At 38.7% G+C, this 26,610-nt stretch overlaps 1 protein-coding gene across 3 annotated transcripts in view; it reads left to right on the top strand.

Annotated features, from left to right (window-relative positions):
• Nucleotides 1–990: 990 nt before the first annotated feature.
• Pptc7 (protein phosphatase targeting COQ7) overlaps nt 991–26,610 on the top strand; it is a 41,567-nt gene continuing 15,947 nt past the window's right edge. Inside the window, exons 1-3 of one of the 3 annotated variants that reach the window (XM_071616776.1) lie at nt 1,436–1,517; nt 15,313–15,593; nt 25,299–25,478. In XM_071616776.1, the coding sequence (XP_071472877.1) occupies nt 15,527–15,593; nt 25,299–25,478 (247 nt within the window). In that variant the 5' untranslated portion in view covers nt 1,436–1,517; nt 15,313–15,526. Of the gene's footprint in view, nt 1,518–15,312; nt 15,594–25,298; nt 25,479–26,610 lie in introns of all 3 variants that reach the window. The other 2 variants (XM_027949194.2, XM_071616782.1) reach the window with 2 other exon arrangements.

The raw sequence follows: 26,610 nt of genomic DNA, 5'->3' as shown, positions 1-26,610 counted from the left end.
CATTTACAATAGTCAATATCTGGGGAAAGCTACAAGATATCTTTGTTACAGCTGAGCTGAGAGCTTAAAAAGAAAGGAGAGTTGCCTTTCTTGGTAACCGCTGCCCTCTTATGAGAAGAGGTGGCAGCTGTGGCAGGAGAGAGGCAAGAGGGCCCATTTCTCCAGGCTTTGGCTCTCCCTCTTCTCCCTAGACCAGAGCTGGGAAAATACCTGCTTGGCCAGAGAGAATGTCAAGAAAATTAATATCTGGGGTAAAGAAATTTGGAGCCTGGAATTTTTACTCCCAGTTAGGCAGAACCATCTGCAAAGTTTGAAATGTTTACAGATGACATGTCCACAGTGGCAGTGCTTCTTTCTCTATCAGTGTCCTGGGTACCCTGATAGGGATATTTAACACACTGTTCTTCCTAAAGCGGGGGGGGGGGGGGGGGTGGGGGGGGGTGGGGGGGTGGGGGGGGGTGGTGGGACGGGGGACGGACCCACTATGCCAAAAACAAAACTCTCCTTTGAAAATAGACTGTCAGTCTAAACCCTTAAAGCATATTAATTGTGGAAGCATCAGTAGGTCTGTATATCTCTTGTTTTTCATTATGTATTGTATAAGACAAAATGTGACTCCAATTCTGGTTTCCTTCAGGTTTTTGTTGAAAGGGATGCTGCTGTTATTTTTTAAATAGCCTTTAAAAGATACTGTTAAACGGGAGAAATACTGTTAGAAATACTGTTAAAACGGGAGAAAACGCCAAAGTAGCCCACCTATAATTCTCAATAACAACCTAAGTCCCACATCTGGTGAATTGTCCTAGGTCCTGGACCCCATGCAGCCAAGTCCAAAGCAACTACAACTCCCAGGAGACATTGTGTCCACACTCTCTGCGCACGCTCGACCTGGGTGACTGCATAGGGCAGCGAGCCCGAGGGGGCGGGGTTTGGACCTGGACCGCGAATCGGGGGCGTGGCTGGAGGCGGGGCCGGAGAGGGGGCGGAGCTGCCGGCGCGGCCCGGAACACGCTAGTGGAGCGGAAGATGGCGGCGGCAGCGGCGGCTGCAGCCGGGACCCCACTTGGGCTGAGGCGGAGAAGCTGCTGGCTCTGACCTCGCTCTGGCTCCGGTGCGTGCGGCGGAGCGTGTGCGAGGCCCTGCGCGGCTGGCAGGGGCGGCGGCGGCTACTGCGCGCCGCCCTGAGGAGCGCCCCGGCGGCGGTGCGACTGCAGCTGAGGAGAGAGCCGGCTCCGGGCCTCCGCGTCCTCCTGTTCCCCCGACCCCCCGCCTCCTCGGGGGGGCGGCGGCGGCGATGTTCTCGGTCCTCTCGTACGGGCGGCTGGTGGCCCGCGCCGTGCTCGGCGGCCTCTCGCAGACCGACCCCAGGGCCGGCGGCGGCGGCGGCGGCGACTACGGGCTGGTGACGGCGGGCTGCGGCTTCGGCAAGGACTTCCGTAAGGGCCTCCTCAAGAAGGGCGCGTGCTACGGGGACGACGCGTGCTTCGTGGCCCGGCACCGCTCCGCCGACGTGCTCGGTGAGTCCGGCGGGGGTCCTCGCCGCCCCGGCCCGGGATCCGCCTCCCGGGGACTCCCCTGCGCGGGGCTTCCCCAGTTCCTCCGGGTGGAGAGAGGAGCCAGCGGAGCTCGCGTGCAGGGAGCGCTTACTAGCAGCCAGGCGCCGTGCCAAGCGCTCCGAGGCGCGTTTTCCGTTTGAACACCCCACCCCCCATTTTAGAGATGAGGAAACTGAGGCGCAGAGCGGTCGAGCCAGGTGCTCAAGGTCACCGCCTGAGAATGTGACCAGTCTGTTCCAGTCCAGAGCCGCACTCTTAGTCACTTGGCTGTGTCTGCCCTGGGCGACCTCGTCCTCTCCCTGGGCGACACCTGCAGGCTCCTATCCTCGCTCAGGTTCCTTCCCTCTGCGTGCCCTGAGGATCCCTGCTTCGCGTGCTTCTGACACCACGGCCTGGCCACAAGCTGCGTGTCGGGAGTCCCCGACAGCCCAGCCGCATTCTTCCACCGTCTGCATCGTGCTGGACCAAATCTCCATCCAGTAGCGGGGCTGCTGGCCTGGTGAAAAAAAAAAAAAAAAAAAAAATTCTCTTAGTGCATTCTCCCAAACTGATCTTGTCCACTTGAGGTCATTGGGGTGGCGGAGAGTCTCCTTGACCCAAAATAGATTAGTTGAACCTGCAGCCAAGAAGGCTTTGAGAATTGGTCACAGCCTTTTCAGGCCACAGGTGCTTCCTAAGGCCTGTTGCAGTTAGTTCCACCTTTGGGGAGTAGGAGGTTAGGGAAAGAGCTTGCAGAAAGGGCTAAGTAGAATTCATAAGCAATCAAAAACTACTGTAATGTCTGTCTTTGGAGATTTTGTGTATTTCACAGAATTGTGTGTCATTAAAGCTCTTTTAGAGAATAAAGTACTTCCTTTGAAATTGAAGGACATGCTGTCATTGGATTTAGGTTCAGATGTCACTTTCATTTTGCTTCTCAAGTGAGATTGAGTTTTTGGTTACTCTAAAGTATGTCATATGTTAAGGCAAGGTTTGGCATTGGAACAAATGGTTCTGTGAGTTTTTTATGACAGCAGTCATTTTTAATCCAATCTCAGAATAACTGCCTAGTAACTTTGGTTCTAGTGTTTGTGAACAGGAGACTGGAAAGGTTTCCAGTTTAATTTATGAATTACCTGGATTAAATAAAATCATTTAGCATTTAGGCAACACTATCAATGTTAACCTTTGAGAGGAAAACTCTTTAGGGTCAGGGTTCTCACAGATTGAAATTGTACAGATCCACTCTTGGAGGCAGCATGAGGAATTCAGTATATTTTTTTTCAAAGACTATCAAAAACTGTCTTTCCCTATTACACTTAGAAGTGCTTTATGCAATGAATTTGTAACCTGTGCTGCTTTACTTATTTATTTATTTTCCCTTTTTTAGCTTGTTGCTGGGTATTGAACCCAGGACCTTGCACATGTAGGGAAGTACTCTACCATTGAGCCATATCCCTAACCTACCTGTGCTGCTTTTCAAGTTGAAGCTGGACTGGGGGTATAGCTTAATAGTAGAGCGCTTGCCAAACAAGCATGAGACCCTCCATTGGATTTCCCCAGCACTGCAGAAAAGAAAAAAAAAAGTGTAAAGTTGCAGTCAATAGTACAACAGGACATTGAGGAGATAATGAGACATTAAGGTTCACCTTATAAATCTACTTGTGAAATAGGCTTTTGCGAGAGGTATGTGGTTTCATTAATGATTTAAGGGTACAGTAGCCCCCCTTATGCATGGTTTCACTTTCTATGGTTTCAGTTAACTGAGGTCCAAAAATACCAAATGGAAAATTCCAGAAATAAACAGTTGGTAAGTTTTCAAGCACATGCCATTCTGAGTAGCAAGCAGGATGAAATCTTGTACATTCTACCCAAGGATTTTCTCATTGATTGTATTCACAATGTATACACTACCCACCTGTTGGTCGCTTAGTAGCCATCTTAGTTATCAGATAACAGAGAGAGGGACCTAGTCACATAACTTTGATTACAGTATATTGTTTTAACTGTTCTATTTTATTATTAGGTATTGTTGATCCCTTACTATGCCTAGTTTATAAATTAAACTGTCATAGGTAGGTATGTCTGAGGGAAAATATAGTATACACAGGGTTTGGTATATCTGTGGTTTCTTGACTCCACTGGATATCTTGAAATGTATTCCCCAAGAGAAAGAGAGACTACTGTATTTACTGTATTTAAGTGTATCAAATTCCTATGCCTAAGTTTGATTTAAAAATTTTAGAATGTAGCCTTTTTAGTGGAGAGGCATATTTATAAGGATATGGGAAATTTTGTTCAAACCCGTTCTAAAACAGTATAAACTTAATTTCATGTGCTAGCATTCTGGCAGGAGCCAGGCCTAGTTTGAGGTTCAGCTTTGCCACTTAGTAACTCTGTGATTTGTGGTCTTGGGTGGAGCCTTTCTAGTCTCATTTTCCTTATCTAGACTAGAGGATGAAGGGAGTGGACTACCTGCCCCTGTAGAATAACAGCTTCTGACCAAAAGATCATATTTTCCTTTGTTTTGAAAAGATGGCACCCTTTATAATTTTGCAGCTCTAATAATATGTATTACTTCCTATCTCATTCACATGAACGCTCTTGGTGGATTTATTCCATTTTGTTTTTAGCAGTAAGTTGGTAGTTTTTAAATTTCCTTGATTTACAGCCTCAGAAGATCTTTGATCTCCTCTTCCCAGAAAATGTGCAGAAAGACAAAAGTCTGCATAGGCTTTCAGCAACTTTAGTAAGTGCATGTAGTCTGTCCATGCATTGCCTACAGGTCCATACATGGGTATCAGATTGAGATCCCCAGCTCTGTACCTTTCCTGCATGGAATGTCACTAAGCACACCCAAACAGATGGTTATTTAATGTGATCGAGCAGTGGACATCACCCAGATTTGACAAAGATTGTGCATACACACAAGTGCAAATAGGGAGGGGAGGGGAACAAATAAGGGGCAAGTTCTCCAGGACTGTCCTGTTGTGTAGGAGCTCTTCTGAAAAGCTGTCTTGGGAGTCATCTGAAATAGCTTCCTAAGTTGACCTCATTTGATCCTTGACTGCCATGAACCAGTTCATATGATGGTGAATTCAATATTATTTAAGAAAATTTTTTTCTGTGGTACTAGGGATTAAACCTAGAACCTTGCACATGTTAGGCAAGTGCTTTACCACTGAGCTACTCCCCCAGCCCTTTTTATTTTATTTCGAGAGAGAGTCTCACCAATTGCCCAGGCTAGCCTGGAACTTTGAATCTTCCTGCCTCAACCACCTGAGTGGTTGGGATTATGGGCATGTGTAGTCACCGACCTCAGTGAGACTTTAATACTGCTATCTACTCTAGAAGTTGAAGTTATAAACAGAATGGTATTAAAGGCTATCTTGAATAATAATAGATTTATGTTGAACTTCAGTGCTTTTAAACCTTTCAAGTCCTATAGATAATTTATTTTCTTTGGACTGACACTAAGTATTTGCAACTCAAATTATTCATTGTGGTCATTTAGGACTCCTTTACTGTTGGAATGAAAGTTATTTCTTTTGTGTGAGGAAGAAAATGCTGTTTTGTTTCTTTAATTTAAAATAGATTTGTCCTATTAGTCATGCAGTGACTAAAAGTATTGGTGCTTCACAACCATTTTTGTAGTCCCCACTGGATTTCTTTTAGGAAAAACTAACTATGGTGGGTGTGGTGAGACATAAGGACCACTCCTATCCCCTGGAAAACTGGCAAAGGTACTCTCTTTATTAGGTTCAACAGGAGTAAATCAGTACCAGCAGGAGCTCTGTATACTTTTCTTGTTCCTTCTTTCCTATGGGAAGTCCTAAGTTTTCTTATTCTATATGGCATGGCTTCTAGGTACACAAAAATATGAGAGCTGCCTAGTGTAATCTCTGGGCTTCCCACAGCACTAAGCTACTTAACAATAGAATCTAAGACTGGAGAATCGCAAGATTTCGAAACCTTGGAATCCAGTTTTTTCATATTATGAATGAGAAAACAGGTCAAATTACTTTAAAGGTACTCTATCCACTAGTTATTGACAGAACCATGATAGCACCTTATTCTTCTCATCCCAGTTCTTGTTCTATTATGTCACTGTTAAGTTTTCTTGATGAAATATGTGAATTCTGAACCAGTCTGTCTCTAAGTACTACTTTTCCCGCTTAAGTAAGTGTGTGTGTGTGTGTGTAACTTCTTTATTCACTCTTGACTCATACCAGAATGCAACCAAAACTCCTCTGCGTGCTAAACCACAGTTTACAGAAACCACTTATTTTAAATGGCAGCATGGTCTGCCATGTAAAATCTGACCTCTGAATATTGAGTTATAAAGCAATTCTTACAAAACTGTGGGATGTTTGTTTAAGCTTGATTTAACTTGGAACTTAAACATGAAAATAAAACAATTTCATATTCCAGCCTTCCAGTCTGACTGTGGCCAGGATTTTGAAATGTTTTTTTGAATCTTGCCAGTCTTAAAAATAATCTTAAGGTATAAAGATTATGTGAGATTAAGCAGTAAACAGATCTAAATTACATTTAGGATATGGAAGGATGAAATAGAATTTGGTTTTATAGACAACTATGATAATTTTAATATACTTAATAGAACCTCTGTATCTGAAAGTAAGTTGTCTTTTTATAAAAAGTAACCATTTTGGGAGAGTGTGTGCACACTAATTTGTCTTTGAAGATGGCTTTGGAATTCATTGATACTTCAAATCGTGTTAGGAAACCATTCTCATGGTCATATTTTTCTTAAAGTCTTAATTTCAGTTTGATCTACCTGTTGGAAGTTTTAAAAAAAATTAGGCTGTATAATTCACATGCCATAACATTTAGGCCTTTAAAGTATACATTTCAGTAGTTTTACACTCACTACAGTGTACAGCCACTATCACTATTCCAGAACTTTGTCATATCCCCAGAAGAGATCCACTACCCATTAGTAGTCATTCCCCAGTCCTCTGTCTCCCAATCCTTGGTAACACAAAGTAGATTCTGTCTCTGGATTTGCCTATGCTGGACATTTCATATAAATGGAATCACACAATATGTTACACTTTGTGACTGTTTTCTTTCACTTAGCATGATGTTTTCAAGGTTCATATTGGAGCATGTGTCAAAACTTTTTGTTTCCCCCCAAATGACTGAATAACATTGCATTAAGTGAATATACTACAGTTTGTTGATCCATTCATTCATTGATAGCCCCTGGGTGGTTTTCATATTTTGGTTGTTGTATATAGTGCTCTACACACATGTATAAGCTTTTGTGTGGAAAAGTTTTTAACTTTCTCAAGTATATACCTAGGAGTGAAATTCTTGGGTCATATGGTAACTCTGTTTAACTTTGCAAAGCATATTGTTTTAATGTATAATATTTTTTTATATAAGGGAAATTTTTTTAAAATTGCAGTCATCAAATATTTAAGTTCTGAGATAAGTTGGTGCTTTTAATATTCCTGATTTTATAAGAATCTATGTGTTTTCAAGAGAAAATTGTGGAATGTTAAGAAGTATAAGAATTCTGGGTTTAATAAAAGAACCATGTAGTACTAAAAGAAGAACAGGGTCTAGGAAGCTACTGACTAGTTGTTTTCTGACTTCTGAATGTTCTTTTATTCTGTAATAAGATTATAGGATTGATGGATAGAGAAGTTTGCTGTTTGCTTTTCAAACTCCTGCTTCTTGGGCAAGGGATATAGCTCAGTGGTAGAGTGCTTGCCTAACATGCATGAGGCCCTGGGTTCAATTCTCAGTACCAAAATAAATAAACTCCTGCTCCTTGATATTTGTCTCAATTTTGCTACATGGGTATATTGTATTTTTTTTTTAAATAAAATACTTATAAGGCACCTTTATTTTTAAACTTTCTTATTTGTTATTTCTTATTTGTTTAGAGCTACTTCACAAATGTGCAATCTAGAGATTGTTTGCTTTAGTTAAAATTTTCTTAATTTTTACTGCTTCTCTCTTATCTTTGTTTAATCTGAATCCTCTAGAGGATTCTGGATGAATCTTCATTTTAGGGTTGGGGATACCAGGGATTGAACCAGGGGACGCTTAACTACTAAGTCACATCCCTAACTTTATTTTTTTATTTTGAGAGGGTCTCGCTAAGCTGCTCAGGACCTCACCAAGTTACTGAGGCTAGCTTAGCACTTTCTTTTTAATTTTTTTTTTTAGTTGTAGATAGACACATACCTTTATTTTATTTACTTATTTTTATGTGATGCTGAGGATGGAACCCAGGGCCTCACACGTGCTAGCTGAGCACTCTACCACTGAGTCATAACTCCAGCCCTAACTTTGCACTTTTGATCCTCTTGCCTCAGCCTCCCCTGCTGGGATTACAAGTGTGCATCTCATGCATCCAACTGGATTAATCTTTTTGTAAAGCAAGTAATTGGATTTTAAAAGCATAACTGTTTATAATTTTTAGATGATACGCTTTTGTAAAGAGATTTTAAATTGCTGGAGAAGGTAGAATACATATAGAAGCTGGTTGTGGAGGATTTGCGGGGGAGGAGTGTTGGGTGGTAGGAGGCAGTTCCCTGAACTTTAGCATGGCTTTATGAAACCAGGCAGTCCATAGCCTGAATGGTTTTAACAGTGTCCAAGTGGAGTTTGTACTCCAGAAACACTACACCAGGTCAGCATATGACCTACAACTATGTCCTTTGAGTAGATCAAAAACTTATGTCAAGTTCAAGCTAAATGTCAAATTCATTTTATATAGATCTCCATGCCTTTTAGAGAGACCTTACCTAGGGCTTGACATTCAGAATTTTCAGGAAACTGCTTTGGAAAAATAAGTTATCAGTATTTTATTTCTAATGAAATTTAACTTTAGTCAGTTGAAAATAGTGTGACTTGTGAGTTTGCCTTTCAAAATTAGCTGATACCTTTTGGTCTTTTTTTATGAAGAAAAAAGATCCTAATTTTTTTTATTAGTAGTAAAATTTATGGATCTGTCTTTTATTTGAGTGTTGTTTTCTCTTTCCCTGAAATCTAAAATTATTTGTTTCCTATTAGATGTTTCACAAAGTCACAACATAAATTCAGATTTTTTGCAAAAGCCCAACCTCCTGCAGAGGGTATTAGACTGATAATGAACATTTAAACTTGAGTTGGCATTTGGAACAGCTTTTTAAATTCAGTTTAAAAATTTCAAAAAGGTAAAAAAATGCTAAGTACTTTTGAATAAGATCTCAAACAGGATTGAGGAGAGGGGATAGGTACTTTAAAAGAGTGAAAAGTATTTCATGCTGTTTCTTCTAAGCCAGCTATTAAATTTCTCAAAACACATGTCAACCACTACATTATGTAGTGCTTTATATTTTATGTTGTACATTTTTAAATCTTTTTTAAAAATTTTGTTTTTAGTTGTTTGATGGACCTTTATTTTATTTATTTATATATGGTGCTGAGAATTGAACCCAGTGCCTCACACATGTGAGGTAAGTAAGCACTCAACCACTGAGCCACGACCCCAGCTCTTAAGTCTTTATAACTCTTTGAAGTAGCTGCTCTTATCTTTAATCTGAATGTTTCTGCATCTATAAAGTTAACTGGCAGTAAGATTGGTACATGTCCATAGTTTGGACTTGATCCTAGTTGATCCTCTTGCATGTCTAGTGCTTTCAAATGAACAGTTCTTTTTTGTGCTTATAAAAGTAACACCTGTTCAGAAAAGTACCATATAAAATACCTATAACTCATAACTCAGCTATAATCAGTGTGATTCCTTCCAGCTTTTGTGTGTGTAATTGTACGTCTGTACACTATTAAACAAGATTGGATTAACATGTATTCTGCCCTGTCGTGCTTTTTGAAATATAAGTTGGCAGTATTTCTGTGCTGATAAACATATCTGGGTCATTTTTTCCTGCATGTATAGTCTATAATTTATTAAATCAATCCTCTATTTTTATTTTTAGTTTAGATTGTTTCCAATTTTCTCTTATAAATAACACCAGGTGAATATCTCTTTAAATCTGAATATTTCCTTAGAGTATATTCCTTGAAGAGGAGTTCTGGGTCAAAGGCAATGAGCATTTGTGAAGCCTTTGATGTAAATATTCCCCTCCAGCTTAGACTATTTTGTGCTATTTATTAGATATTCAGTTGCTTTCTTTCATTAGTAAGCCTATTGTACATCTTGAGTTTGTCACATTTAACTTTTACAAAATTTCCAGGTTCTTAAACAGTTATTTTGAGGTGTGAATAGTTTATTTTTGTTAAACAGTTCTAGAATTGACTGAATTGTTGGTATGAATCCCAAGGACTACTAAATGACTGCAAAAACTTTGCCAGGGACTACAAAAGTGACTTCCTACAAAGAGTGCTTTCTGTTGAAGGACCCAGTACTGTTTTTACTCAGGCCAATTCCTCCACATTTTTGCACTGATTTTTCTTTTACTCATTAACAGACTGAAAAAAAAAAGAGAATTTATCTCCTTATGAACTGCTGTGACTGTACATTTTGATCTTTAAAGAATACCGTCGTCTAGCAAGTTTTTGAATTGGTAGTTTTTTGACTTGTGCTGTCATTTGAGGTTGATGCAAAAGGCTGCACTGAATGAAGTAAACAAAAATGCTTGTTTTAACTTCATTGTTTGAATAGCAGTGTTGGATAGGAAAACAGGTTTGAGCTATTTGCATAACAGCTGGAAGACTGTTCATGACCTTTAGATTGACCACTAGTTGGTAATAAAGTGCTTTTTTTTTTTTTGAGAGAGAGAGAGGGAGAATCTTTTTTTTTTTTGTTTTATTGTAGATGGACACAACACAATGCCTTTATTTTTATGTGGTGCTGAGAATCGAACCCAGGTTGCGCCTGTGCTAGGCGAGCGCTCTACTGCTGAGCCACAATCCTAGCCCAAGTTTCCACTTTTTAAAAAATAGCTTTATTTTCAATGGATGAATGGATTAAAAAAATGTGGCATTTATACACAATGGAGTATTACTCTGCATTAAAAATGACAAAATCATAGAATTTACAGGGAAATGGATGGCATTAGAGCAGATTATGCTAAGTGAAGCTAGCCAATCCCTAAAAAACAAATGCCAAATGTCTTCTTTGATATAAGGAGAGTAACTAAGAACAGAGTAGGGTCGAAGAGCATGAGAAGAAGATTAACATTAAACAGGGATGAGAGGTGGGAGGGAAAGGGAGAGAGAAGGGAAAATGCATGGAAATGGAAGGAGACCCTCAGAGTTATACAAAAGTACATACAAGAGGAAGTGAGGGGAAGGGGAAAAATAATACAAGGGGGACAAACGAATGTCAGTAGAGGGGGCAGAGAGAGAAGAGGGGAGGGGAGGGGAGGGGAGGGGGGATAGTAGAGGATAGGAAAGACAGCAGAATACAACAGACACTAGTATGGCAATATGTAAATCAATGGATGTGTAACTGATTTGATTCTGCAATTTGTATACGGGGTAAAAATGGGAGTTCATAACCCACTTGAATCAAAGTGTGAAATATGATATATCAAGAACTATGTAATGTTTTGAACAGCCAACAATAAAAAATTAAAAAAAAAATAACTTTATTTTATTTATTTGTCTATTTTCTTTTTAATGTGTTGCTGAGGATTGAACCAGTGCCTCACACATGCTAGGCAAGTGCTCTACCACTGAGCCACAACTCCAGCCTTCATGCATTGTTTTTAAAACCATTTCTCTTGGTTCTTGAGCTGCCACTTTGATCTGATCATTGTTTTTCTCGTTAATGTATACTGAATTCACTGGACAATCAAAGGTCTTTGAATGATAGGGTGTGTTGTAAATACATCCTATACATATATATTAATTTATTTACAGATCTTTTGAATTCAGTGAAGTCAATTAATACTTATCTGTAACCATCTTATTCTTTTATCAGGATTTTAAATTGAAAAATAGTTGACTTGACTCTTAGTGGCTTAAGGGAGATAAACTTTTTCAACACTTTAGTCAGGTTTTGTAACTGAAGTAAAAGAATAAGGAACAGTGTTTCTGCTTTATGAGTCATTATCAAAGTTTCTCTGAAATATGTACATGTTGCAGTGTAATAAGGGCAAAGGATAAATTGGAAAGTCTGAAATGAAGCCTTTGCTTCAAACTAGCTCATGCAATAAATATAATTTTTTTTTTAATATTTATTTTTTAGTTGTACTTGGACTCAATACCTTTATTTCACTTATTTATTTTTACGTGGTGCTGAGGATCGAACCCAGGGTCTGGCTTGTGCAAGGTGAGCGCTCTACTGCTGAGCCACAATCCCAGCTCAATAAATATAATTTTGTATGAAATATATAGTTGTATTTGTTAACCTTTATTTTATCAGGAGTTTCTAAAACAGGCTCCTTTTTCTCTAAGTGTGATTTGGAGTCCCAGAATCTAGACCTAGACAAAGAAATTCAAGAGAGAATTTGTTCTCTTGTCCCTCATTTCACAGAGGAGGAAACTAAAGCTTAGAGAATTTGGCTAATGCCCTGGGTTCATTCGGTAGCAAAGAAAGCAGAGAGTGGGGTTATCTCCAAACCTCTCTTCAGCGTTCTGTTTGACAGCCTTCTCTTTTCTCAGTTCATGTGTGAAGGATCTCGCACTGAACTCCACCCAGGACAAAATACCTTGTGTAATACCAGAATTTGAGGCTGGGTTCCTTTTCTTTGGAGTTTTTAGGTGACAGTTTGTATACCAGTGCATAGGTATTCACATAACAAAGTGTAGGTATTCTTTTTTTTTTTTTTAATATTTACTTTTTAGTTGTAGTTGGATACAATACCTTTATTTAGTTTATTTATTCTTACGTGGTGCTGAAAATTGAACCCGAGGTCTCGCACGTGCTAGGCGAGCGCTCTACCGCTGAGCCACAACCCCATCTCACAAAGTGTAGGTATTATAACTTTTCTTTGCAATCAACTGAATTCATGGTTTATTGGTTTCTTCCTGTTAGACCTTGAACAGGTGCTGTGAAAAGACTAAGATGGAAAAAGAAAAAGATTTCAACCCTCAAGTTTCAAAGTCTATAGGGGAAGGCAAATAGATGGACAGGACAGTATAAAAGAACATACATTAGATGTGTGAAGCACAGAGTCAGGTCTAGAGAGACGGGCTTTTTTGTAAGTTGAGGTAAATGAGAAGAATGGTGAGACTCTCCAGATTGTCTCAGATTGAGACTGAGTGCTGAGCTCCAAACTACAGCTGTCTTAAATGCTGAAGCTGGGATAAGGAAGGCTATTGACAATTGCTGTTAGAAAATAGACTGAGACTTGGGCTGGGGATGTGGCTCAAGCGGTAGCGCGCTCACCTGGCATGCGTGCGGCCTGGGTTCGATCCTCAGCACCACATACAAAAATGTTGTGTCCACCGAAAACTAAAAAATAAATATTAAAAAATTCTCTCTCTCTCTCTCAAAAAAAAAAATAGACTGAGACCAAATTGTTGAAGGCCACAATTGCTATGTTAAGGAATATTGGGTTTTTTTTTGGTAGGAAGCTATAAAAGATATTTTTGCTTTTGTTGAGTTGGGTTATTTATTTGTTTATTTATTTATTTTTGTAGTTGTAGATGGGCAGAATGCCTTTGTTTTGTTTATTTTTATGTGGTGCTGAGGATCAAACCCAGTGCCTCATGCATGCTAGGCGAGCTCTCTGCCGCTGAGCCCCAGCCCCAGCCCTGATTTGGTTATTTTTGAAGAAGCAGCACATTCAAATGATTCAGCATGGTTATCAAAATGGTACAAAGTGAAGTCTCCTCCTCACTCTTGTCTGCTAGCTACAAAGTCCCTCATCTAGGAGGTAACTAGTATTACTAGTTTCTTATGTTTCTGTTGAGAGAATGTTTTAAACACATACAAGCAAATAAGGATAGCATGTACATGCCAGGTGTTTAGAGGAGTAACATGGACATAGCCATGTTGCGAAAAGATAAGTTGATATAAAAGGTGTAATGGGAGGGGCCGGGGTTGTGGCTCAGTGGTAGAGAGCTTGTTTAGCGTGCATGAGGCACTGGGTTCGATCCTCAGCACCACATAAATGTAAAATAATGATACTGTGTCCACCTAAAACTAAAAAATAAATAAATAAATAAATATATATATTTTAAAAAGGTGTAATGGGAGAACAGAAGGAAAGACCAATTAGGGAGCTACTGAAATAATCTGAGCTAGAAAGGGTTTTAGTTGGCCAGTGGAAAGTCATTGGGCTCCAAACATATTGCAAACAATCAATAGGACTTGGTGGTAATAGGACATAAAGGATGAAAGGGAGGTTGAAGTTGGTTTGCACCTGGCAGACTCTTTAAGGCTTCTGTCCTGGAAATATGGGTGGTTGCAATCCAGGAAATGCAAGAAAAGGTTCAAGTTTGAAAATAGAAGACAGGTTTGGTGCAAAAGGCATTTTAGAGGCAGAATCATCAGGCTTGTTGGGTGCTTGAATACAGCTAACCTGGATTGAGTTCTAAGTGCTGGGGCAGTGAGGCTTGTTAGAGTCACCTGTTCCCAAACACCTAGCCCACACTGGGCTTACCCTATAAGGCTAAGCCTGGGCCTCCACACATCATCTCTAGGTGTGGCAAGGATTGAGAACTGCTGGGGATGAAACAATCATTTGAGGCACTTGGATTATTGTAGTGATAAAAGAAAATAGTCCACTTTATGTTTAACTAGATTTTCTTTCTTTCTTTTTTTTTTTTTTTTTTTTTTTTGTGGTACCAAGGATTAAACCCAGGGGTGCTTAAGACTGAGCCACATCCCCAGACCTTTTTATATTTTATTTACTGACAGGGTTTTGCTTAGAGCCTTGCTGAGTTGCTGAGGCTGGCTTTGAACTCTCAATCCTTCTGCCTCATCCTCCTGAACTGCTGGGATTACAGGTGTGCACCATTGCGCCCTATTCAGATTTATTTATTTCTCTTTTTTTAAATTAAATTTTCTTGTTGGCTTTTTTTATACCTTTATTTTATTTATTTTTATTTGGCGCTGAGGATGGAACCCAGTGCCTCCCATGTGTTAGGCAAGTGCTCCACCACTGAGCTATAATCCCTGCCTCTGTTCTTTATTTTTTTTTTATTTTTATTTTTTGAATTTTTTAATATTTATTTTTTAGTTTTCGGTGGACACAACATCTTTGTTGGTATGTGGTGCTGAGGATCGAACTCGGGCCACCACGCATGCCAGGCGAGCACGCTACCACTTGAGCCACATCCCCTAGCCCTGTTCTTTATTTTTTATGTGGTGTTGGGGATTGAACCCAGGGCCTTATGCATGCTAGGCATGTGTTTTACCACTAAACTATCTCCTCAGCCCCCTAAGATTTCCATTTTAAATGAGGACTTTCTAAGTTTGAATTCTGACATATAGTAGGTGGCATGCACTGAAAAGATGTTTGGTAATTGAGATTACTTCAGAGTCACTTCTAGGAGGAAAAATTCATCTGTGCAAAGTATAGATGAATCTTTTTTCCTTGCATTTTTTTTTTTTTTTTGGAGATACATGTTTATTGTTTAGAACTTGAAAATGTTACTTTTAAATGTTAATGGAATATTGCATAGTGGTATATGTGTAACTGGAAAAGCTGAATATACCACTCATCTTTTATACATTTCTGTGAGTGGTCATTGTCTTTTGGTTGTGACCACAGACCAGTGTTTGTAGAGCTGGCGGCATACAGATATGGGTCAAAGACTCCTTTTTTCTGATTGCTACAGGCTAGCCTAATCTGTGTGCTGCTAGTTGGACTTCCTCACTGATAGGCATAACTCTCATTTACAGAATGTCTGCTGAGCTGAGCATTGTGGCAGACACTTGGAACACATTTTGCTGTTCCTCACACCGGCCCTGTGAAGGATAAGATTCTCATTTGCAAGCGAAGATACTGAAGCTCAGAGAGCTGTCAAAGGACGCCCTAGTGTGCACCTCATCCTGGAGCTGGAGCTGGAGCTGGAGCTGGAGCTGGAGCTGGAGCTCAGATCTGTCTCCAGAGCCTATGCCCTTGACCTGTGTACACACTGCCTTTCAAGTCAGAAGCGATCTTCAGACTTTCTTTTATAAAGGTGTTTTTTTGCTGAGTCTGAATACTATTTAGTTATGAGCTATACCTAAGCTAATAGTGGAGCAGAGACCCTTAATTAAGACAAATAGAAGTGTTGTTGACTTTTGTGGCCTCAGGCCTGCCTTTCCTTCCAAGGGACCTCCCAAATGCCCTAAGCCATGCTGTGAATTGTTCAGCTGATTAATGGTGAGAGGTTTCTGGCATGGATTTAATAGGCATTTACCTGGAGGCCAGGTTTCTCTGCTTAGAGCAGAGCTCTTACCTAACCTTTTTGACTTGTGCTTTATCCTTAGTTTAAATCATAGGGAAATACTCAAAATGCCTCCTCTTCAACGTCTTCCAGACTCATTTTCATCCTTCAAGGCTCATTTCAGACCCTTTGCTTCTTCATGAATCCTTTTCTAATTCCTTCAGCTAGATATGATCTGATTCTCCTTGCTTTTGTTTTTATTGGTTCATATTTTGTTTTATTATAGTCATGGATCTTAAATTTCTCTAAACCGCCACTACCACAATCATAATCCCTTGATTTTATGTTCCCATGAACAGAACTCTTAGCACATGTAAATCCCTTTATGTCTTTCACTACAGTGTCTCTCAACATGGTTGGATAACTTTAATATTGAATGTAAAGATAGAATGTAGATTTAATTAGTTCTTGTTATCTTTCCCATAAAAGTAACATATACTCATTGTGAAAAATTGGAAAGTATGAGACATAAAAAGAAAAAAATTACTCTTTGTCCTACCACTCAATGATTGTTAATTGAAAATGTAGAGTAAAAATAGGATTAGTGTTCACAAATTAAGAGATAGTCCTCCACTTGGCAGATTTATCCAAAGAAATTATGTTCTTTTGGGGTGGGCAGAGAACATGTGCCAGGGCTACATGTGACTCTCAGAGTGTGGTATTTCATTCAAGGCCCTTATTTTTATACAGGGGTGAAGAAAAACAGGGTAAATAGTAGCCTCTTCGATGTTAGGTCGGGATGTACAATTTAGAGGTTGGATGTGGTTCTGCACACCTACAGTCCCAGTTACTCCAGAGGCTGAGACAAGAGGGTAGCTTGAGCCTAGGGGGTTTGGGTGACAGCAGAACCTCGTGTTTAAAAAGAAAAAGGTGATACAGCTTAATTGTTACTAATATTAGGTTAATCTTAAGGACCAGAAAGATTAGATCTAGAAAGATCTAATTATAAAGAGAGAACTTTTCTCTCAGCTTAAAGAGCCAGTGTGGATCTTGCAATTCATTGCTTTTTACTTCCTTAAATGTTAAATTATTTGGTTTTGTATAACATTCCCTAATGCCTAAAAACTAACAGAAGCCACACAGCTTTAATGGAGGCCCTTAATTTGGTAACTCGTGTATTGTCATTTATTATAATAACTTTATAACTTAAAATGCAACATGACACCCTGCCCCCTTCCTAAATGGTTTGTTGCTTATTCCTATCCAGACAGCATTGCTAACAGCATTTATCATGTGAAGAAGATACTGTTGCAGGTCAGATAGGAATGAAGTGACCCTTTCAGTGACTTAACCTTCAACTCTGCAGTTTATGGAGAGAAGGCCAGTGATAATGTGCCAAGTCTATAAATTACAAGTTCCCCAAGCCACAGTAGATAATTTCACATTAAGGCTGTGGTATTTAAAGAGAAGAGGTAAAGTTAGAGGAAGAACTTTTTAAAATCGATTTTAAGTTTCTTTGCCCCTGTTTTCTAAGCCTTTTTCACTGCTGTTTAAGGCAAAGAAACTGCTCAGACAGTCCAGAAATTATTTTCTCAAATTAATGAGTGTTCTGGGGGCTGGAGATGTGGCTCAAGCGGTAGCGCGCTCGGCTGGCATGCGTGCGGCCCGGGTTCGATCCTCAGCACCACATACAAACAAAGATATTGTGTCCGCCGAAAACTAAAAAAAATATAAATAAATAAATAAATATTAAAAAAAAAATTCTCTTAAATTAATGAGTGTTCTGGATAATAGAGAGGGGTGTGTCAGAGTGTGTGTGTGTACACTTTAATTTGATTAATTGTTAAGTAATTTCACATTTACTAACTAGTAAATAGCTATTTTGTTTAGGATTCTAAAACATAAAATTGACCATTTGTTTCCACTCTAATGTTATTTTTCATCAATTGTCCTGGGGAGTTCCATTTCTTAGGTTTCATTTTAACACATTTTATTATATGATCGAGCCTTTCTTCCTTTCCATCCTTTTAGATTCATTTGAGTTAATTGTTCTGCTTAGAGATTTAAAGGTCTTGACATAGGCTCAGTCTCTGGTGAATCAAAAGATGCAGGTTTCATAGTGATTAATGCAGTACGCTTGTGTTGGGGTAAATACGTCTTGCTTACTAAAGCAGGCAGAACAGAATAATCTATATAATTTCATCTCCACAAAACTGAAATCACTGTTAGTCAAAGCACATTGTACTTCTAAATAACTTGACTGTTGAATATACATTTTTTAATATCCTGCTTTTTTTTTTTTTTAAAGAGAGAGAGAATTTTAATATTTATTTTTTAGTATTCGGTGGACACAACATCTTTGTATGTGGTACTGAGGATCGAATCCGGGCCGCACGCATGCCAGGCGAGCGTGCTACCGCTTGAGCCATATCCCCAGCCCCTAATATCCTGCTTTTTGTTCCCTGGGATAATCATTTGCAGATACATTTCACAGTCCTGAATCACAGAGGAGCGTTCTTAAGTATCCCAATAGTTGAGGCTTAAAAAATATTAATATAAAGGTGACCTATTCCATTTGGTAGCAAATTGAATTTATCCTCAGGTGTCATTTTTCTCCAGTTTTTAATGCTTCATGTTGTGATCCCTTTAGACAATTAAGGCTCAGTCTGAGAATGCTAGATGGTAGTATTTGAAGAAGAGTCTTAGAATGTAACTAGTTTCTCATTAGAACCTTGCTGCAGAGTGACTCCTGCTATTTCTAAACTCTCGTGATCTAGCCAGATCCTCAGTCAGTTTCTCCTTTGGAGTTTGAGTTCATTATCAAGTATTCATCCTAGCAGATAAGATGTGTTTTACTGACGGAAAAACAATCCCTGTAGAACCAGCTTGTTTCTTTGGAGTGTGAGGCTCCATGTAAAACACTTCAAGATGTAAGGAATAGAGAGGTACTACCTCAGATGCTATGTGCTAAAAATGTTTTTATATAATAAAATTGCTACCGGGCTGCAGACATAGAGGTAGAGTGCTTGCCTCGCATGCACATGGCCCTGGGTTCAATCCCTAGCACCACACACACAAAAAAAACAGAAAACTAAGTTTTCTTCATTGATATTTATATTAAAATTGAATTTTAGTATTCTCTGAGCACCACTTTCTTTTAAAAAATGTTTTGTAAGTTATTGTATGTCCGTCTGGAGATGAGTGTAGTAGACAGGGCTCAAGAAGGACGGCAACATCATACTGACAGCTGTTAATGGAGGACAGTGGTTAGTTTAGAAGTCTTTCTCAAGGTGAGCCTTTTGCAGCTACACAGGTCAGTGGCCACGTGTAACTGGGAAGATGGGATTTTAAAAATTCTATGATTTGAGTTTGCTTACCAAACCTTTTTTTCTTCAACCAATTTTCCTAGAACAAAGCTATTAAGTAAAATTATGAAACTAATAAAAAGCTAAGGATTTTTAAAGTACAGCAAAACTTTGATTGATTGATTGATTGATTGGTTGTTAGTTTGAAGTACTAGGGAGCAAATCCAGTGGCGATGCATGCTAGGCTTGCACTCTATCACTGATCTACACCCCACCCCTAAAACTTTATTTTCAGATGGTTATATCTATGGCAAAACAAGAACATTGATAATTAGAAAAATAGCAATTTGTTGTTACTTAGAATTTTCTTCTCAAAAAGATAACATTTAAATGATAGGAAACATACCAGCATTAGTCTTTTCTCTCTCTTAACTCTTCACTTTTAGAAAGCAGTCTATGACAAACTTAATCACATTCTCTCTAAAAAACTCGTAAATATCGTAAGTATTTGCTATTTGATCATTTCCTACTTCAAAAAAACTACATTTCCACTTAAATGATAGAACTAAAGAAATTTTCTGTGCCTTAAGTCTCTTCTTAGCCTTTCACTCAGCTATTTTGGATATGTAACCATGATCTTAATCTAATAATAGTTGTAATTGGATTTTGGGTCAAAGGAAACACTTAAGCTAGATGTGTGCTCACAGAATGTTATTAATGGAGACATAAGATGATTACAGTGAATTAAAGGAAGTAGTTTTTTCTAATATTTATTCTTAAGTTTTAGGTGGTCACAATATCTTTATTTTACATTTATGTGGTGCTGAGGATGGAACCCATGCATCTAGGCGAGCACTTTACCACTGAGCCACAACCCCAGCCCAAAGAAAGTAGTTTGTACATTCATTGCAAACTCTTTATCTTGGCATTCAAGGCCTTTTTAGTTATTAATTCAGCCTGCTTTTTCAGCTTCTCTACCTCTGTAGAGATTATGACATTCTGACAAACTGGATACTTGGCTATTCCTTAAAATTGATCAGTTTATCATATCTACAGTTATAATTTGATGTCTAGAACAAGATAAAATTCACAAATGAGTTATTTGGCCAGGAATTCTCATTTCTAAGATAAAGTCAGTGCAAGCATACTTGGGCACCCAACCTTAATTACTCTCTATATCCTCCCTGAGCATTTCATCCACCAGTATGGTATCATTTCTCAGATCCAGAGATGTTTGGCCCTGACTTGCTTTGCCAGCTGCAGACTCAGAAGTTTCTGACTTTATAAAGAACACTTCCACAAAAATATCCTGCTGGCACCTGCAACTCAGTCTTCTAAAGGTGTTTCCAAATCTAACCAATACTCATCCAGCTTCCCCAAATCCAGAAACCTATTGGTATAGGACATATTGAACAGCTATCTTTTTAAATTTATTATTTTCTTTGTATTTCTAGTCATTTGTTTATTCTTTTATAAAAATATCATTATTTGTTTATTTTTATGGTGGTGCTGAAGTTCGAACTCAATGCCTCACATGAGCAAGGCAAGCTCTCTGCCACTAAGCCACAACCCCAGCCCAGTCATTTTCTATTTTGCTTTTTTGATTACCTTCAACCCCAAAAATCTTACAGTTGATACCTGACTTTTGAACCTCTCTCTTCTCCCAACCCATCCTTTACACTTGCTACCAGGATTATTCTTCTGAAATATCAATTGGTTTATATCATTCTACCCAGAAACCTTGATGACTTTCTACTGTCCACAATAGGAATGTACGACAAATTACATAGGTCATCTTAAGTTTCCTAGAAGTTACATTTTAAAAGTAACATGAAACTGATGCAGTAAATTTTATTATATTTGTTTTATACTCAACATAGTAAGATATTTTCCAATTTTTTGTTGGTGGTACTAAGTTTTTGGAATCCAGAGTGCATTTTATACCTAACAGCAAGCATATCTCAGTCCACACCAGACATGCTTCACATTCAAATAGCTAGCAGCTCCCTGTTCAACAGTACAGGTCTATAGCATAAACTCTGAGGTTTTTGGACTGACATTCTAGGCTCTCTCCAACATCAGCCGCTGCCCTGCATTTTTCAGTGCCTACTGGCTTACTCATACCCTAGCCACACCTAGTTGCCTGCCATTCTTTGCTTCTCATTACTCTCCCTGCCTGTGGAAATCTGACCAACCCTCCAGGGCCTGCTGAATGCCACTTCTCATGGTGTCCTGATGGCCCTCACCACATTGTGTGTGTGTGTGGGGGGGGGTGCTGGAGATTAGAACCCAGGGCCTTGTGCATACAAGGCAGGCAGTCTACCAACTGAGTTATACCCCCAGTTTTCACTACTTATTCTTGACACTCCATGGCAGCATTTGTGGGAGCCATTAGTTTGGTTCCTGTGCAAGTAGTCAAGCACCCCACTAGGAGGGGAGCAGCTCAGGCAAGCTAGGTCTGTTTGCTCTTAGTGATATTCTTTTGCTGTTGGACAGGTGCTGTGCTGACATCTTTGGGATCTTAAGCAGTCTATCAACAGTTATTTTATATTGCCTTTGAAGTGTATTGTGAATGAAATTTCCTTTACATCTGATCATTTCTACTGTTTAAAAAATGTTCTTGCTCTTTGTGGACTAGAACTTTTGCTTATGCAACAGAGGACATGTTAATTTCTGGATAGAACTAACTGCCAAATACAGATAAAACTAGATTTCAAATGTATATGTGCTGTAGGTTATTCTGGCTTTCACCAGATTCTGATCCTGAATAGGATTCTTTCTATTATATTACTTGTTTTTTGTACGTAAATTGCAGATGTATACTAAGGCTTTTTTCCCCATATATATATATATATATATATTTTTTTTTTAATTTTTTAAGTTGTAGTTGGACACAATCCCTTTATTTTATTTATTCATTTTTATGTGGTGCTGAGGATTGAACCCAGGGCTTTGCACATGCTAGACGAGTGCTCTACCACTGAACCACATCCTCAGCCCCTCTCCTGTATCTTTTTTGGAAAGTTTATATACTTTTTGAGTTTCTGTTCTCCTAAAGAGATTTAACCAGTGAATTTTTGCCTGGGATCCTTTGCCTGTGTAAAAAGCAAACAGGTGCCTGAAAGGTTGTGCTCTATTCTGGGAGAAATCTGATTAGGGCTGTGTCAGGTCAGATTCAACCTGCTGACAGATTATTTAGCGAGTGCCAAGATTGACTCTAAATGCTATCTCAGATTTTAATGGTTTTCTTGTGAAGGGCATTTGTAGATGAAATCAAATTGTATTTAAAGTTAATTGTGACTGTTGGACTAGAGACTGCGTAAGAAGAAATTATTCCCTTGAGCAGGCAGTAGTCAGAAAAGAATGATTCATCAGATGATGTTACAAGGACTATAATTGAATTCCTTGTTTTAACATAAATTATTGTATTTTAAATTGTGGTGAAATCTTAACCCCAGTAAAGCAAAAATTCCTCAAAAGAACTTTCTAGTATATTACCTTAAGATCTTTTACTAGTTGGCCCAAATCTCCATACAAGTACTTGAAAAACAAAGTAAAATATGATATATTTTCCTGGTGATGTAGATTTCTAGACATCCCTGATGCTGTTCTTTCCCTTACTTCTTCTAGTCCCTAGTCCACTGTGCATTTCTTGGATCCCAAATGTCTGCAAGCCTTTCTCTGTCCAGGAGTCAGGTGGAAACTGATTGCTTACGGTCCCTCTTAAGGCCCTCCTCCTTCTGTTCTTACTCCATACAGCACTCAGAAGGATTTTTCTTTTTTAAACTTTATTATCAAAATTTCATATTGTGGAAAGTTTTAAATATATATCAAAGTAGAGAGATGAGTGTATCTCTCATCCAGCTCCAACAATGATCCATTCATGGCCAGGCTTGTCTCATCTACTCCTCCATCACCCACAGCCCTGTGGAGTTATTTGAAACAAATCCTAGCTTCATGTCATTTAATCAGCTAGTTTGGAATTGCCCCAAAGTGAAATTTCGCCTACTGGTTGACCACATAAGGTGGGGAAGGTTGGTAATAAGTTCTTTGCCACCCTATTTTTCATCTTCCAGTTCTGGTTCCTCTTTTTCAGGATGTGTTCCATTTTTTGTTTGATAATTGCTATCACCAGAAAAATTAGCTTTGTGTTTCATGTTAAGCAACTTTTTTTTTTTTAAAGAGAGAGAGAATTTATTTATTTTTCGGTTTTCGGTGGATACAACATCTCCACTTTTTATCTCTATGTGGTGCTGAGGATCGAACCCCACGCCACCGCTTGAGCCACATCCCCAGCCCTCATATTAAGCAACTTTTGTACCAAATGCACTCTTTAAAAATGTATGTGAAGCCAGGCACCATGGCGCACTCCTGTAATCCCAATGTCTCGGGAGGCTGAGGCAGGAGAATCTCGAGTTCAAAGCCAGCCTCAGCAACAGTGAGGCGCTAAGCAACTCAGTAAGACCCTGTCTCTAAATAAAATACAAAAAGGCTGGGGATGTAGCTCAATGGTCAAGTACCCCTGAGTTCAATCCCAAGTACTCCCACTCCCATTAAAAAAAAAAAAAAAAAGACGTATATGAAAGTTGCATGTACAAAAAATGTTTTTATGGTTAAGGAGTTTTGTGCTCACGAAGTCTTAAAAATGTTTTAAATTCCTATGGAGAGGGGCCAGGGTTTTGGCTCAGTGATAGAGCGCTTGCTGAGCATGTGTGAGGCACTGGATTCGACCCTGGCATCACATTAAAAAATAATAATAAACAAAGGTATTATGTCCATCTACAACTAAAAAAATTTTTTAAATAAATAATAAATAAATAAATTCCTGTGGAGGGTGTAACATAGTAATAGAGCACAAGAAAATTCTAATTCTTTTTTAAGTTTTAAAAAAGAAAATCATAGGTGCTCATGGTAAAAATAAAATTCAAACAATACCAAATGCTATGAAATAAAGACAGATATTTTCCTTTTGTTCATTGATTGCGTTCACTTCCTTATTTCCAAAACAACTGTATTAATATTTCTTACAGATCCTTCCAGAAAAAAAAAAAACACTTAAAGCCTTAATAATATGTATGTTTGACGTATTCTCTCAGTTCCCTTGAATTTAGTAGGCAAGAATTGATTTTAATGTCGAGAAGAATAACTAGCTTAGTGTTTTGCAAGGGGTTGAAGAGATTATATGATACCAACTTTGATGTTTTATTGATGTCCTTGAACACTAGTTTCCTCACATTGGTTATACAACCATGTGTATACATACAGCAATCCTAGTGTCAGTTGTATTCTGCTGCCCTCCCTATCCTCCCCTCCCCTCCCCCCCTCACCTCTCTCTACCCATTCTACTGTGACACTTATCTCTCTCTTTTTTTTTTCTTCCCTTCCCCCTCACTCTTATTTTTTCATCCTAAGTTTTCAAAAGCACATTTTAGTGTGGACCAGATACATTTCAAGTGTTCCACAGGCACTTGAAATGGTAATGGCTGTTGTGTGGGACAGCATAGTGGTGTCTCTGAAGGAGGAAGAAAGGGTGTAAAATTCGGTCTTCCTTCCTTCCTTCCTTCCTTCCTTCCTTCCTTCCTTCCTTCCTTCCTTCCTTCCGGCTGGCGTTAGTGGTGTCTCTGAAAAAGGAAGAAAGGGTGTAAAATTTGGTTTTGTTTTCTTCTTTCTTTCTTTCTCTCTTTTTTTTTTTAATTTCACAGTTATTGACCACTGTCAATAACTGCTTTTTGGGTGTGTATGTTTTTTTAAATTGTTGTTTGTGGTTTTTTGTCTTTGGTGCTAGAGATTAATTGAATGCTGTACCACTAAGCTATACCCAAGCCCTGCTTTTGGTATTCTTAGTGATTGCCAGCTCTGATTCAATTGTATTATCACTAGCGTCAGCACTTTTAAAATATCAGTTTTTGTTCTTATAAAATCAACAGTACTTACAACTCAAGGTAATCCTGCTGAAATTGAATTCCTGCCAGGTAGGCATTGCCACCCTGTGGTAACTCAAAAGTTTATTCATCAATATATGAAAGACCAAATTTTAAACAGAGAATGTGATTTAGGAATATTAGTATATAAAAACGTTAAACTTGAGCACTTTATTCTGAATTTGGAGTAAGCATGTATTAGTGCATAGTAAAATTAATTGTTAGGAGAAGATGGAGTGATAGTTCCTAAGAAATTGGTGATGATATTCTTTAAATGTAATTTATTTTAGGGGTCGCAGATGGTGTAGGAGGATGGAGAGACTATGGAGTTGACCCATCTCAGTTCTCAGGGACTTTAATGCGAACGTGTGAACGTTTGGTAAAAGAAGGAAGGTTTGTACCAAGTAATCCCATTGGAATTCTCACCACAAGCTACTGTGAGCTGCTGCAAAATAAAGTACCTTTGCTTGGTAAGTAGATACCCTTTGTGTTACCTCTTTAAAGAGTCATTATATGGTTAAAAGTAAAATCAAGAGAGTGATTTACCAGTCTAACTTCGTTCTAAGGCTCTTCCTACTAGGCAGAGTTTGATAAAGAATCTTTGGTTTAACCAAAATTCAGAATACTGCTTGAAGGGAGTGTAAAAAGGTTTAGCAACATTGGAAAACAATTTGGTATTATCAAATAAAATTAATCATGAATGTACAGTATGCCCCAGCAATTCTTTTAGGTATTTATGATAGATGTGAGAAACTCCTGTGCAACTGTATGCCAAGAGCTAGATACAGGGATGTTCTAGTAGCATTGTTGTTAATAGCAGAAAACTGGAAACAGCCTAAAAATGCATCAGTAGTAGAAAGATGCATTGTGAAAAGGAACAACTTAAAGCTGCTTGCAGTACTCAGAAACACATTGTGAAGGTTAAAGAGGACTTTGCAAATTACCACCTGACAGTTAGTTCTATTCCATGTATTTCATGTACAGAACACAAAAAGTTAGAACTGTATTGTTCATGGATTCTAAAATAAGGTAAAAGAAGAAAGAAAAGCAAGAGATTATAAAATTTAAAATATAATTCTGTCCTAGGAAGGAAGAAAGGGTCTAGGATCTGGCCTGCAGAGTTCAGGTGATTGCCTGTGGGGAGTGGAAGTTGTAGAACCTCCAGGCTACTAACATTTGATTAGTCCATGAAATAGTTTGGCACAAATTAGATCCCTGTTAACCTTATATTAGGAAACTTAAAAACAGACACCTCTCGTTTGATTATCTAGTATGCTAATGTAGTATCTTTTGGCCAGCTTTCTGCATTTGTTTGTTAAATGGTTTCCTGGGAACTTAGCCTTTGGAGCATGTTCTCAGAAAGGGTGTTATTAAGTTTCTGTTTATTGCCAGCACTTTGTGGTTATTAGAAGACCTCCCACCCAGTCACCATCCACACTTAAAATCAGGCTCTATTCAGTGTTTCTGAAGATTGCCATGTTGTTGTAGAATTTGCCTTCAGTTTAAATCCTTTTTAGGGAGGGTTCCTTTTAATCACTCTGCCATCTTCAGTGTTCTCCATGCTGTGCTTAAATAGCTTGTTTTCCTTCTAACTGAAGAGAA

The sequence above is a fragment of the Marmota flaviventris genome, chromosome 1, assembly GCF_047511675.1.
Source record: "Marmota flaviventris isolate mMarFla1 chromosome 1, mMarFla1.hap1, whole genome shotgun sequence".
NCBI classification, from domain to species: Eukaryota; Metazoa; Chordata; class Mammalia; order Rodentia; family Sciuridae; genus Marmota; species Marmota flaviventris.
Note: the sequence above shows the minus strand (reverse complement) of the source record. Positions and strands in the feature narration are given on the sequence as shown.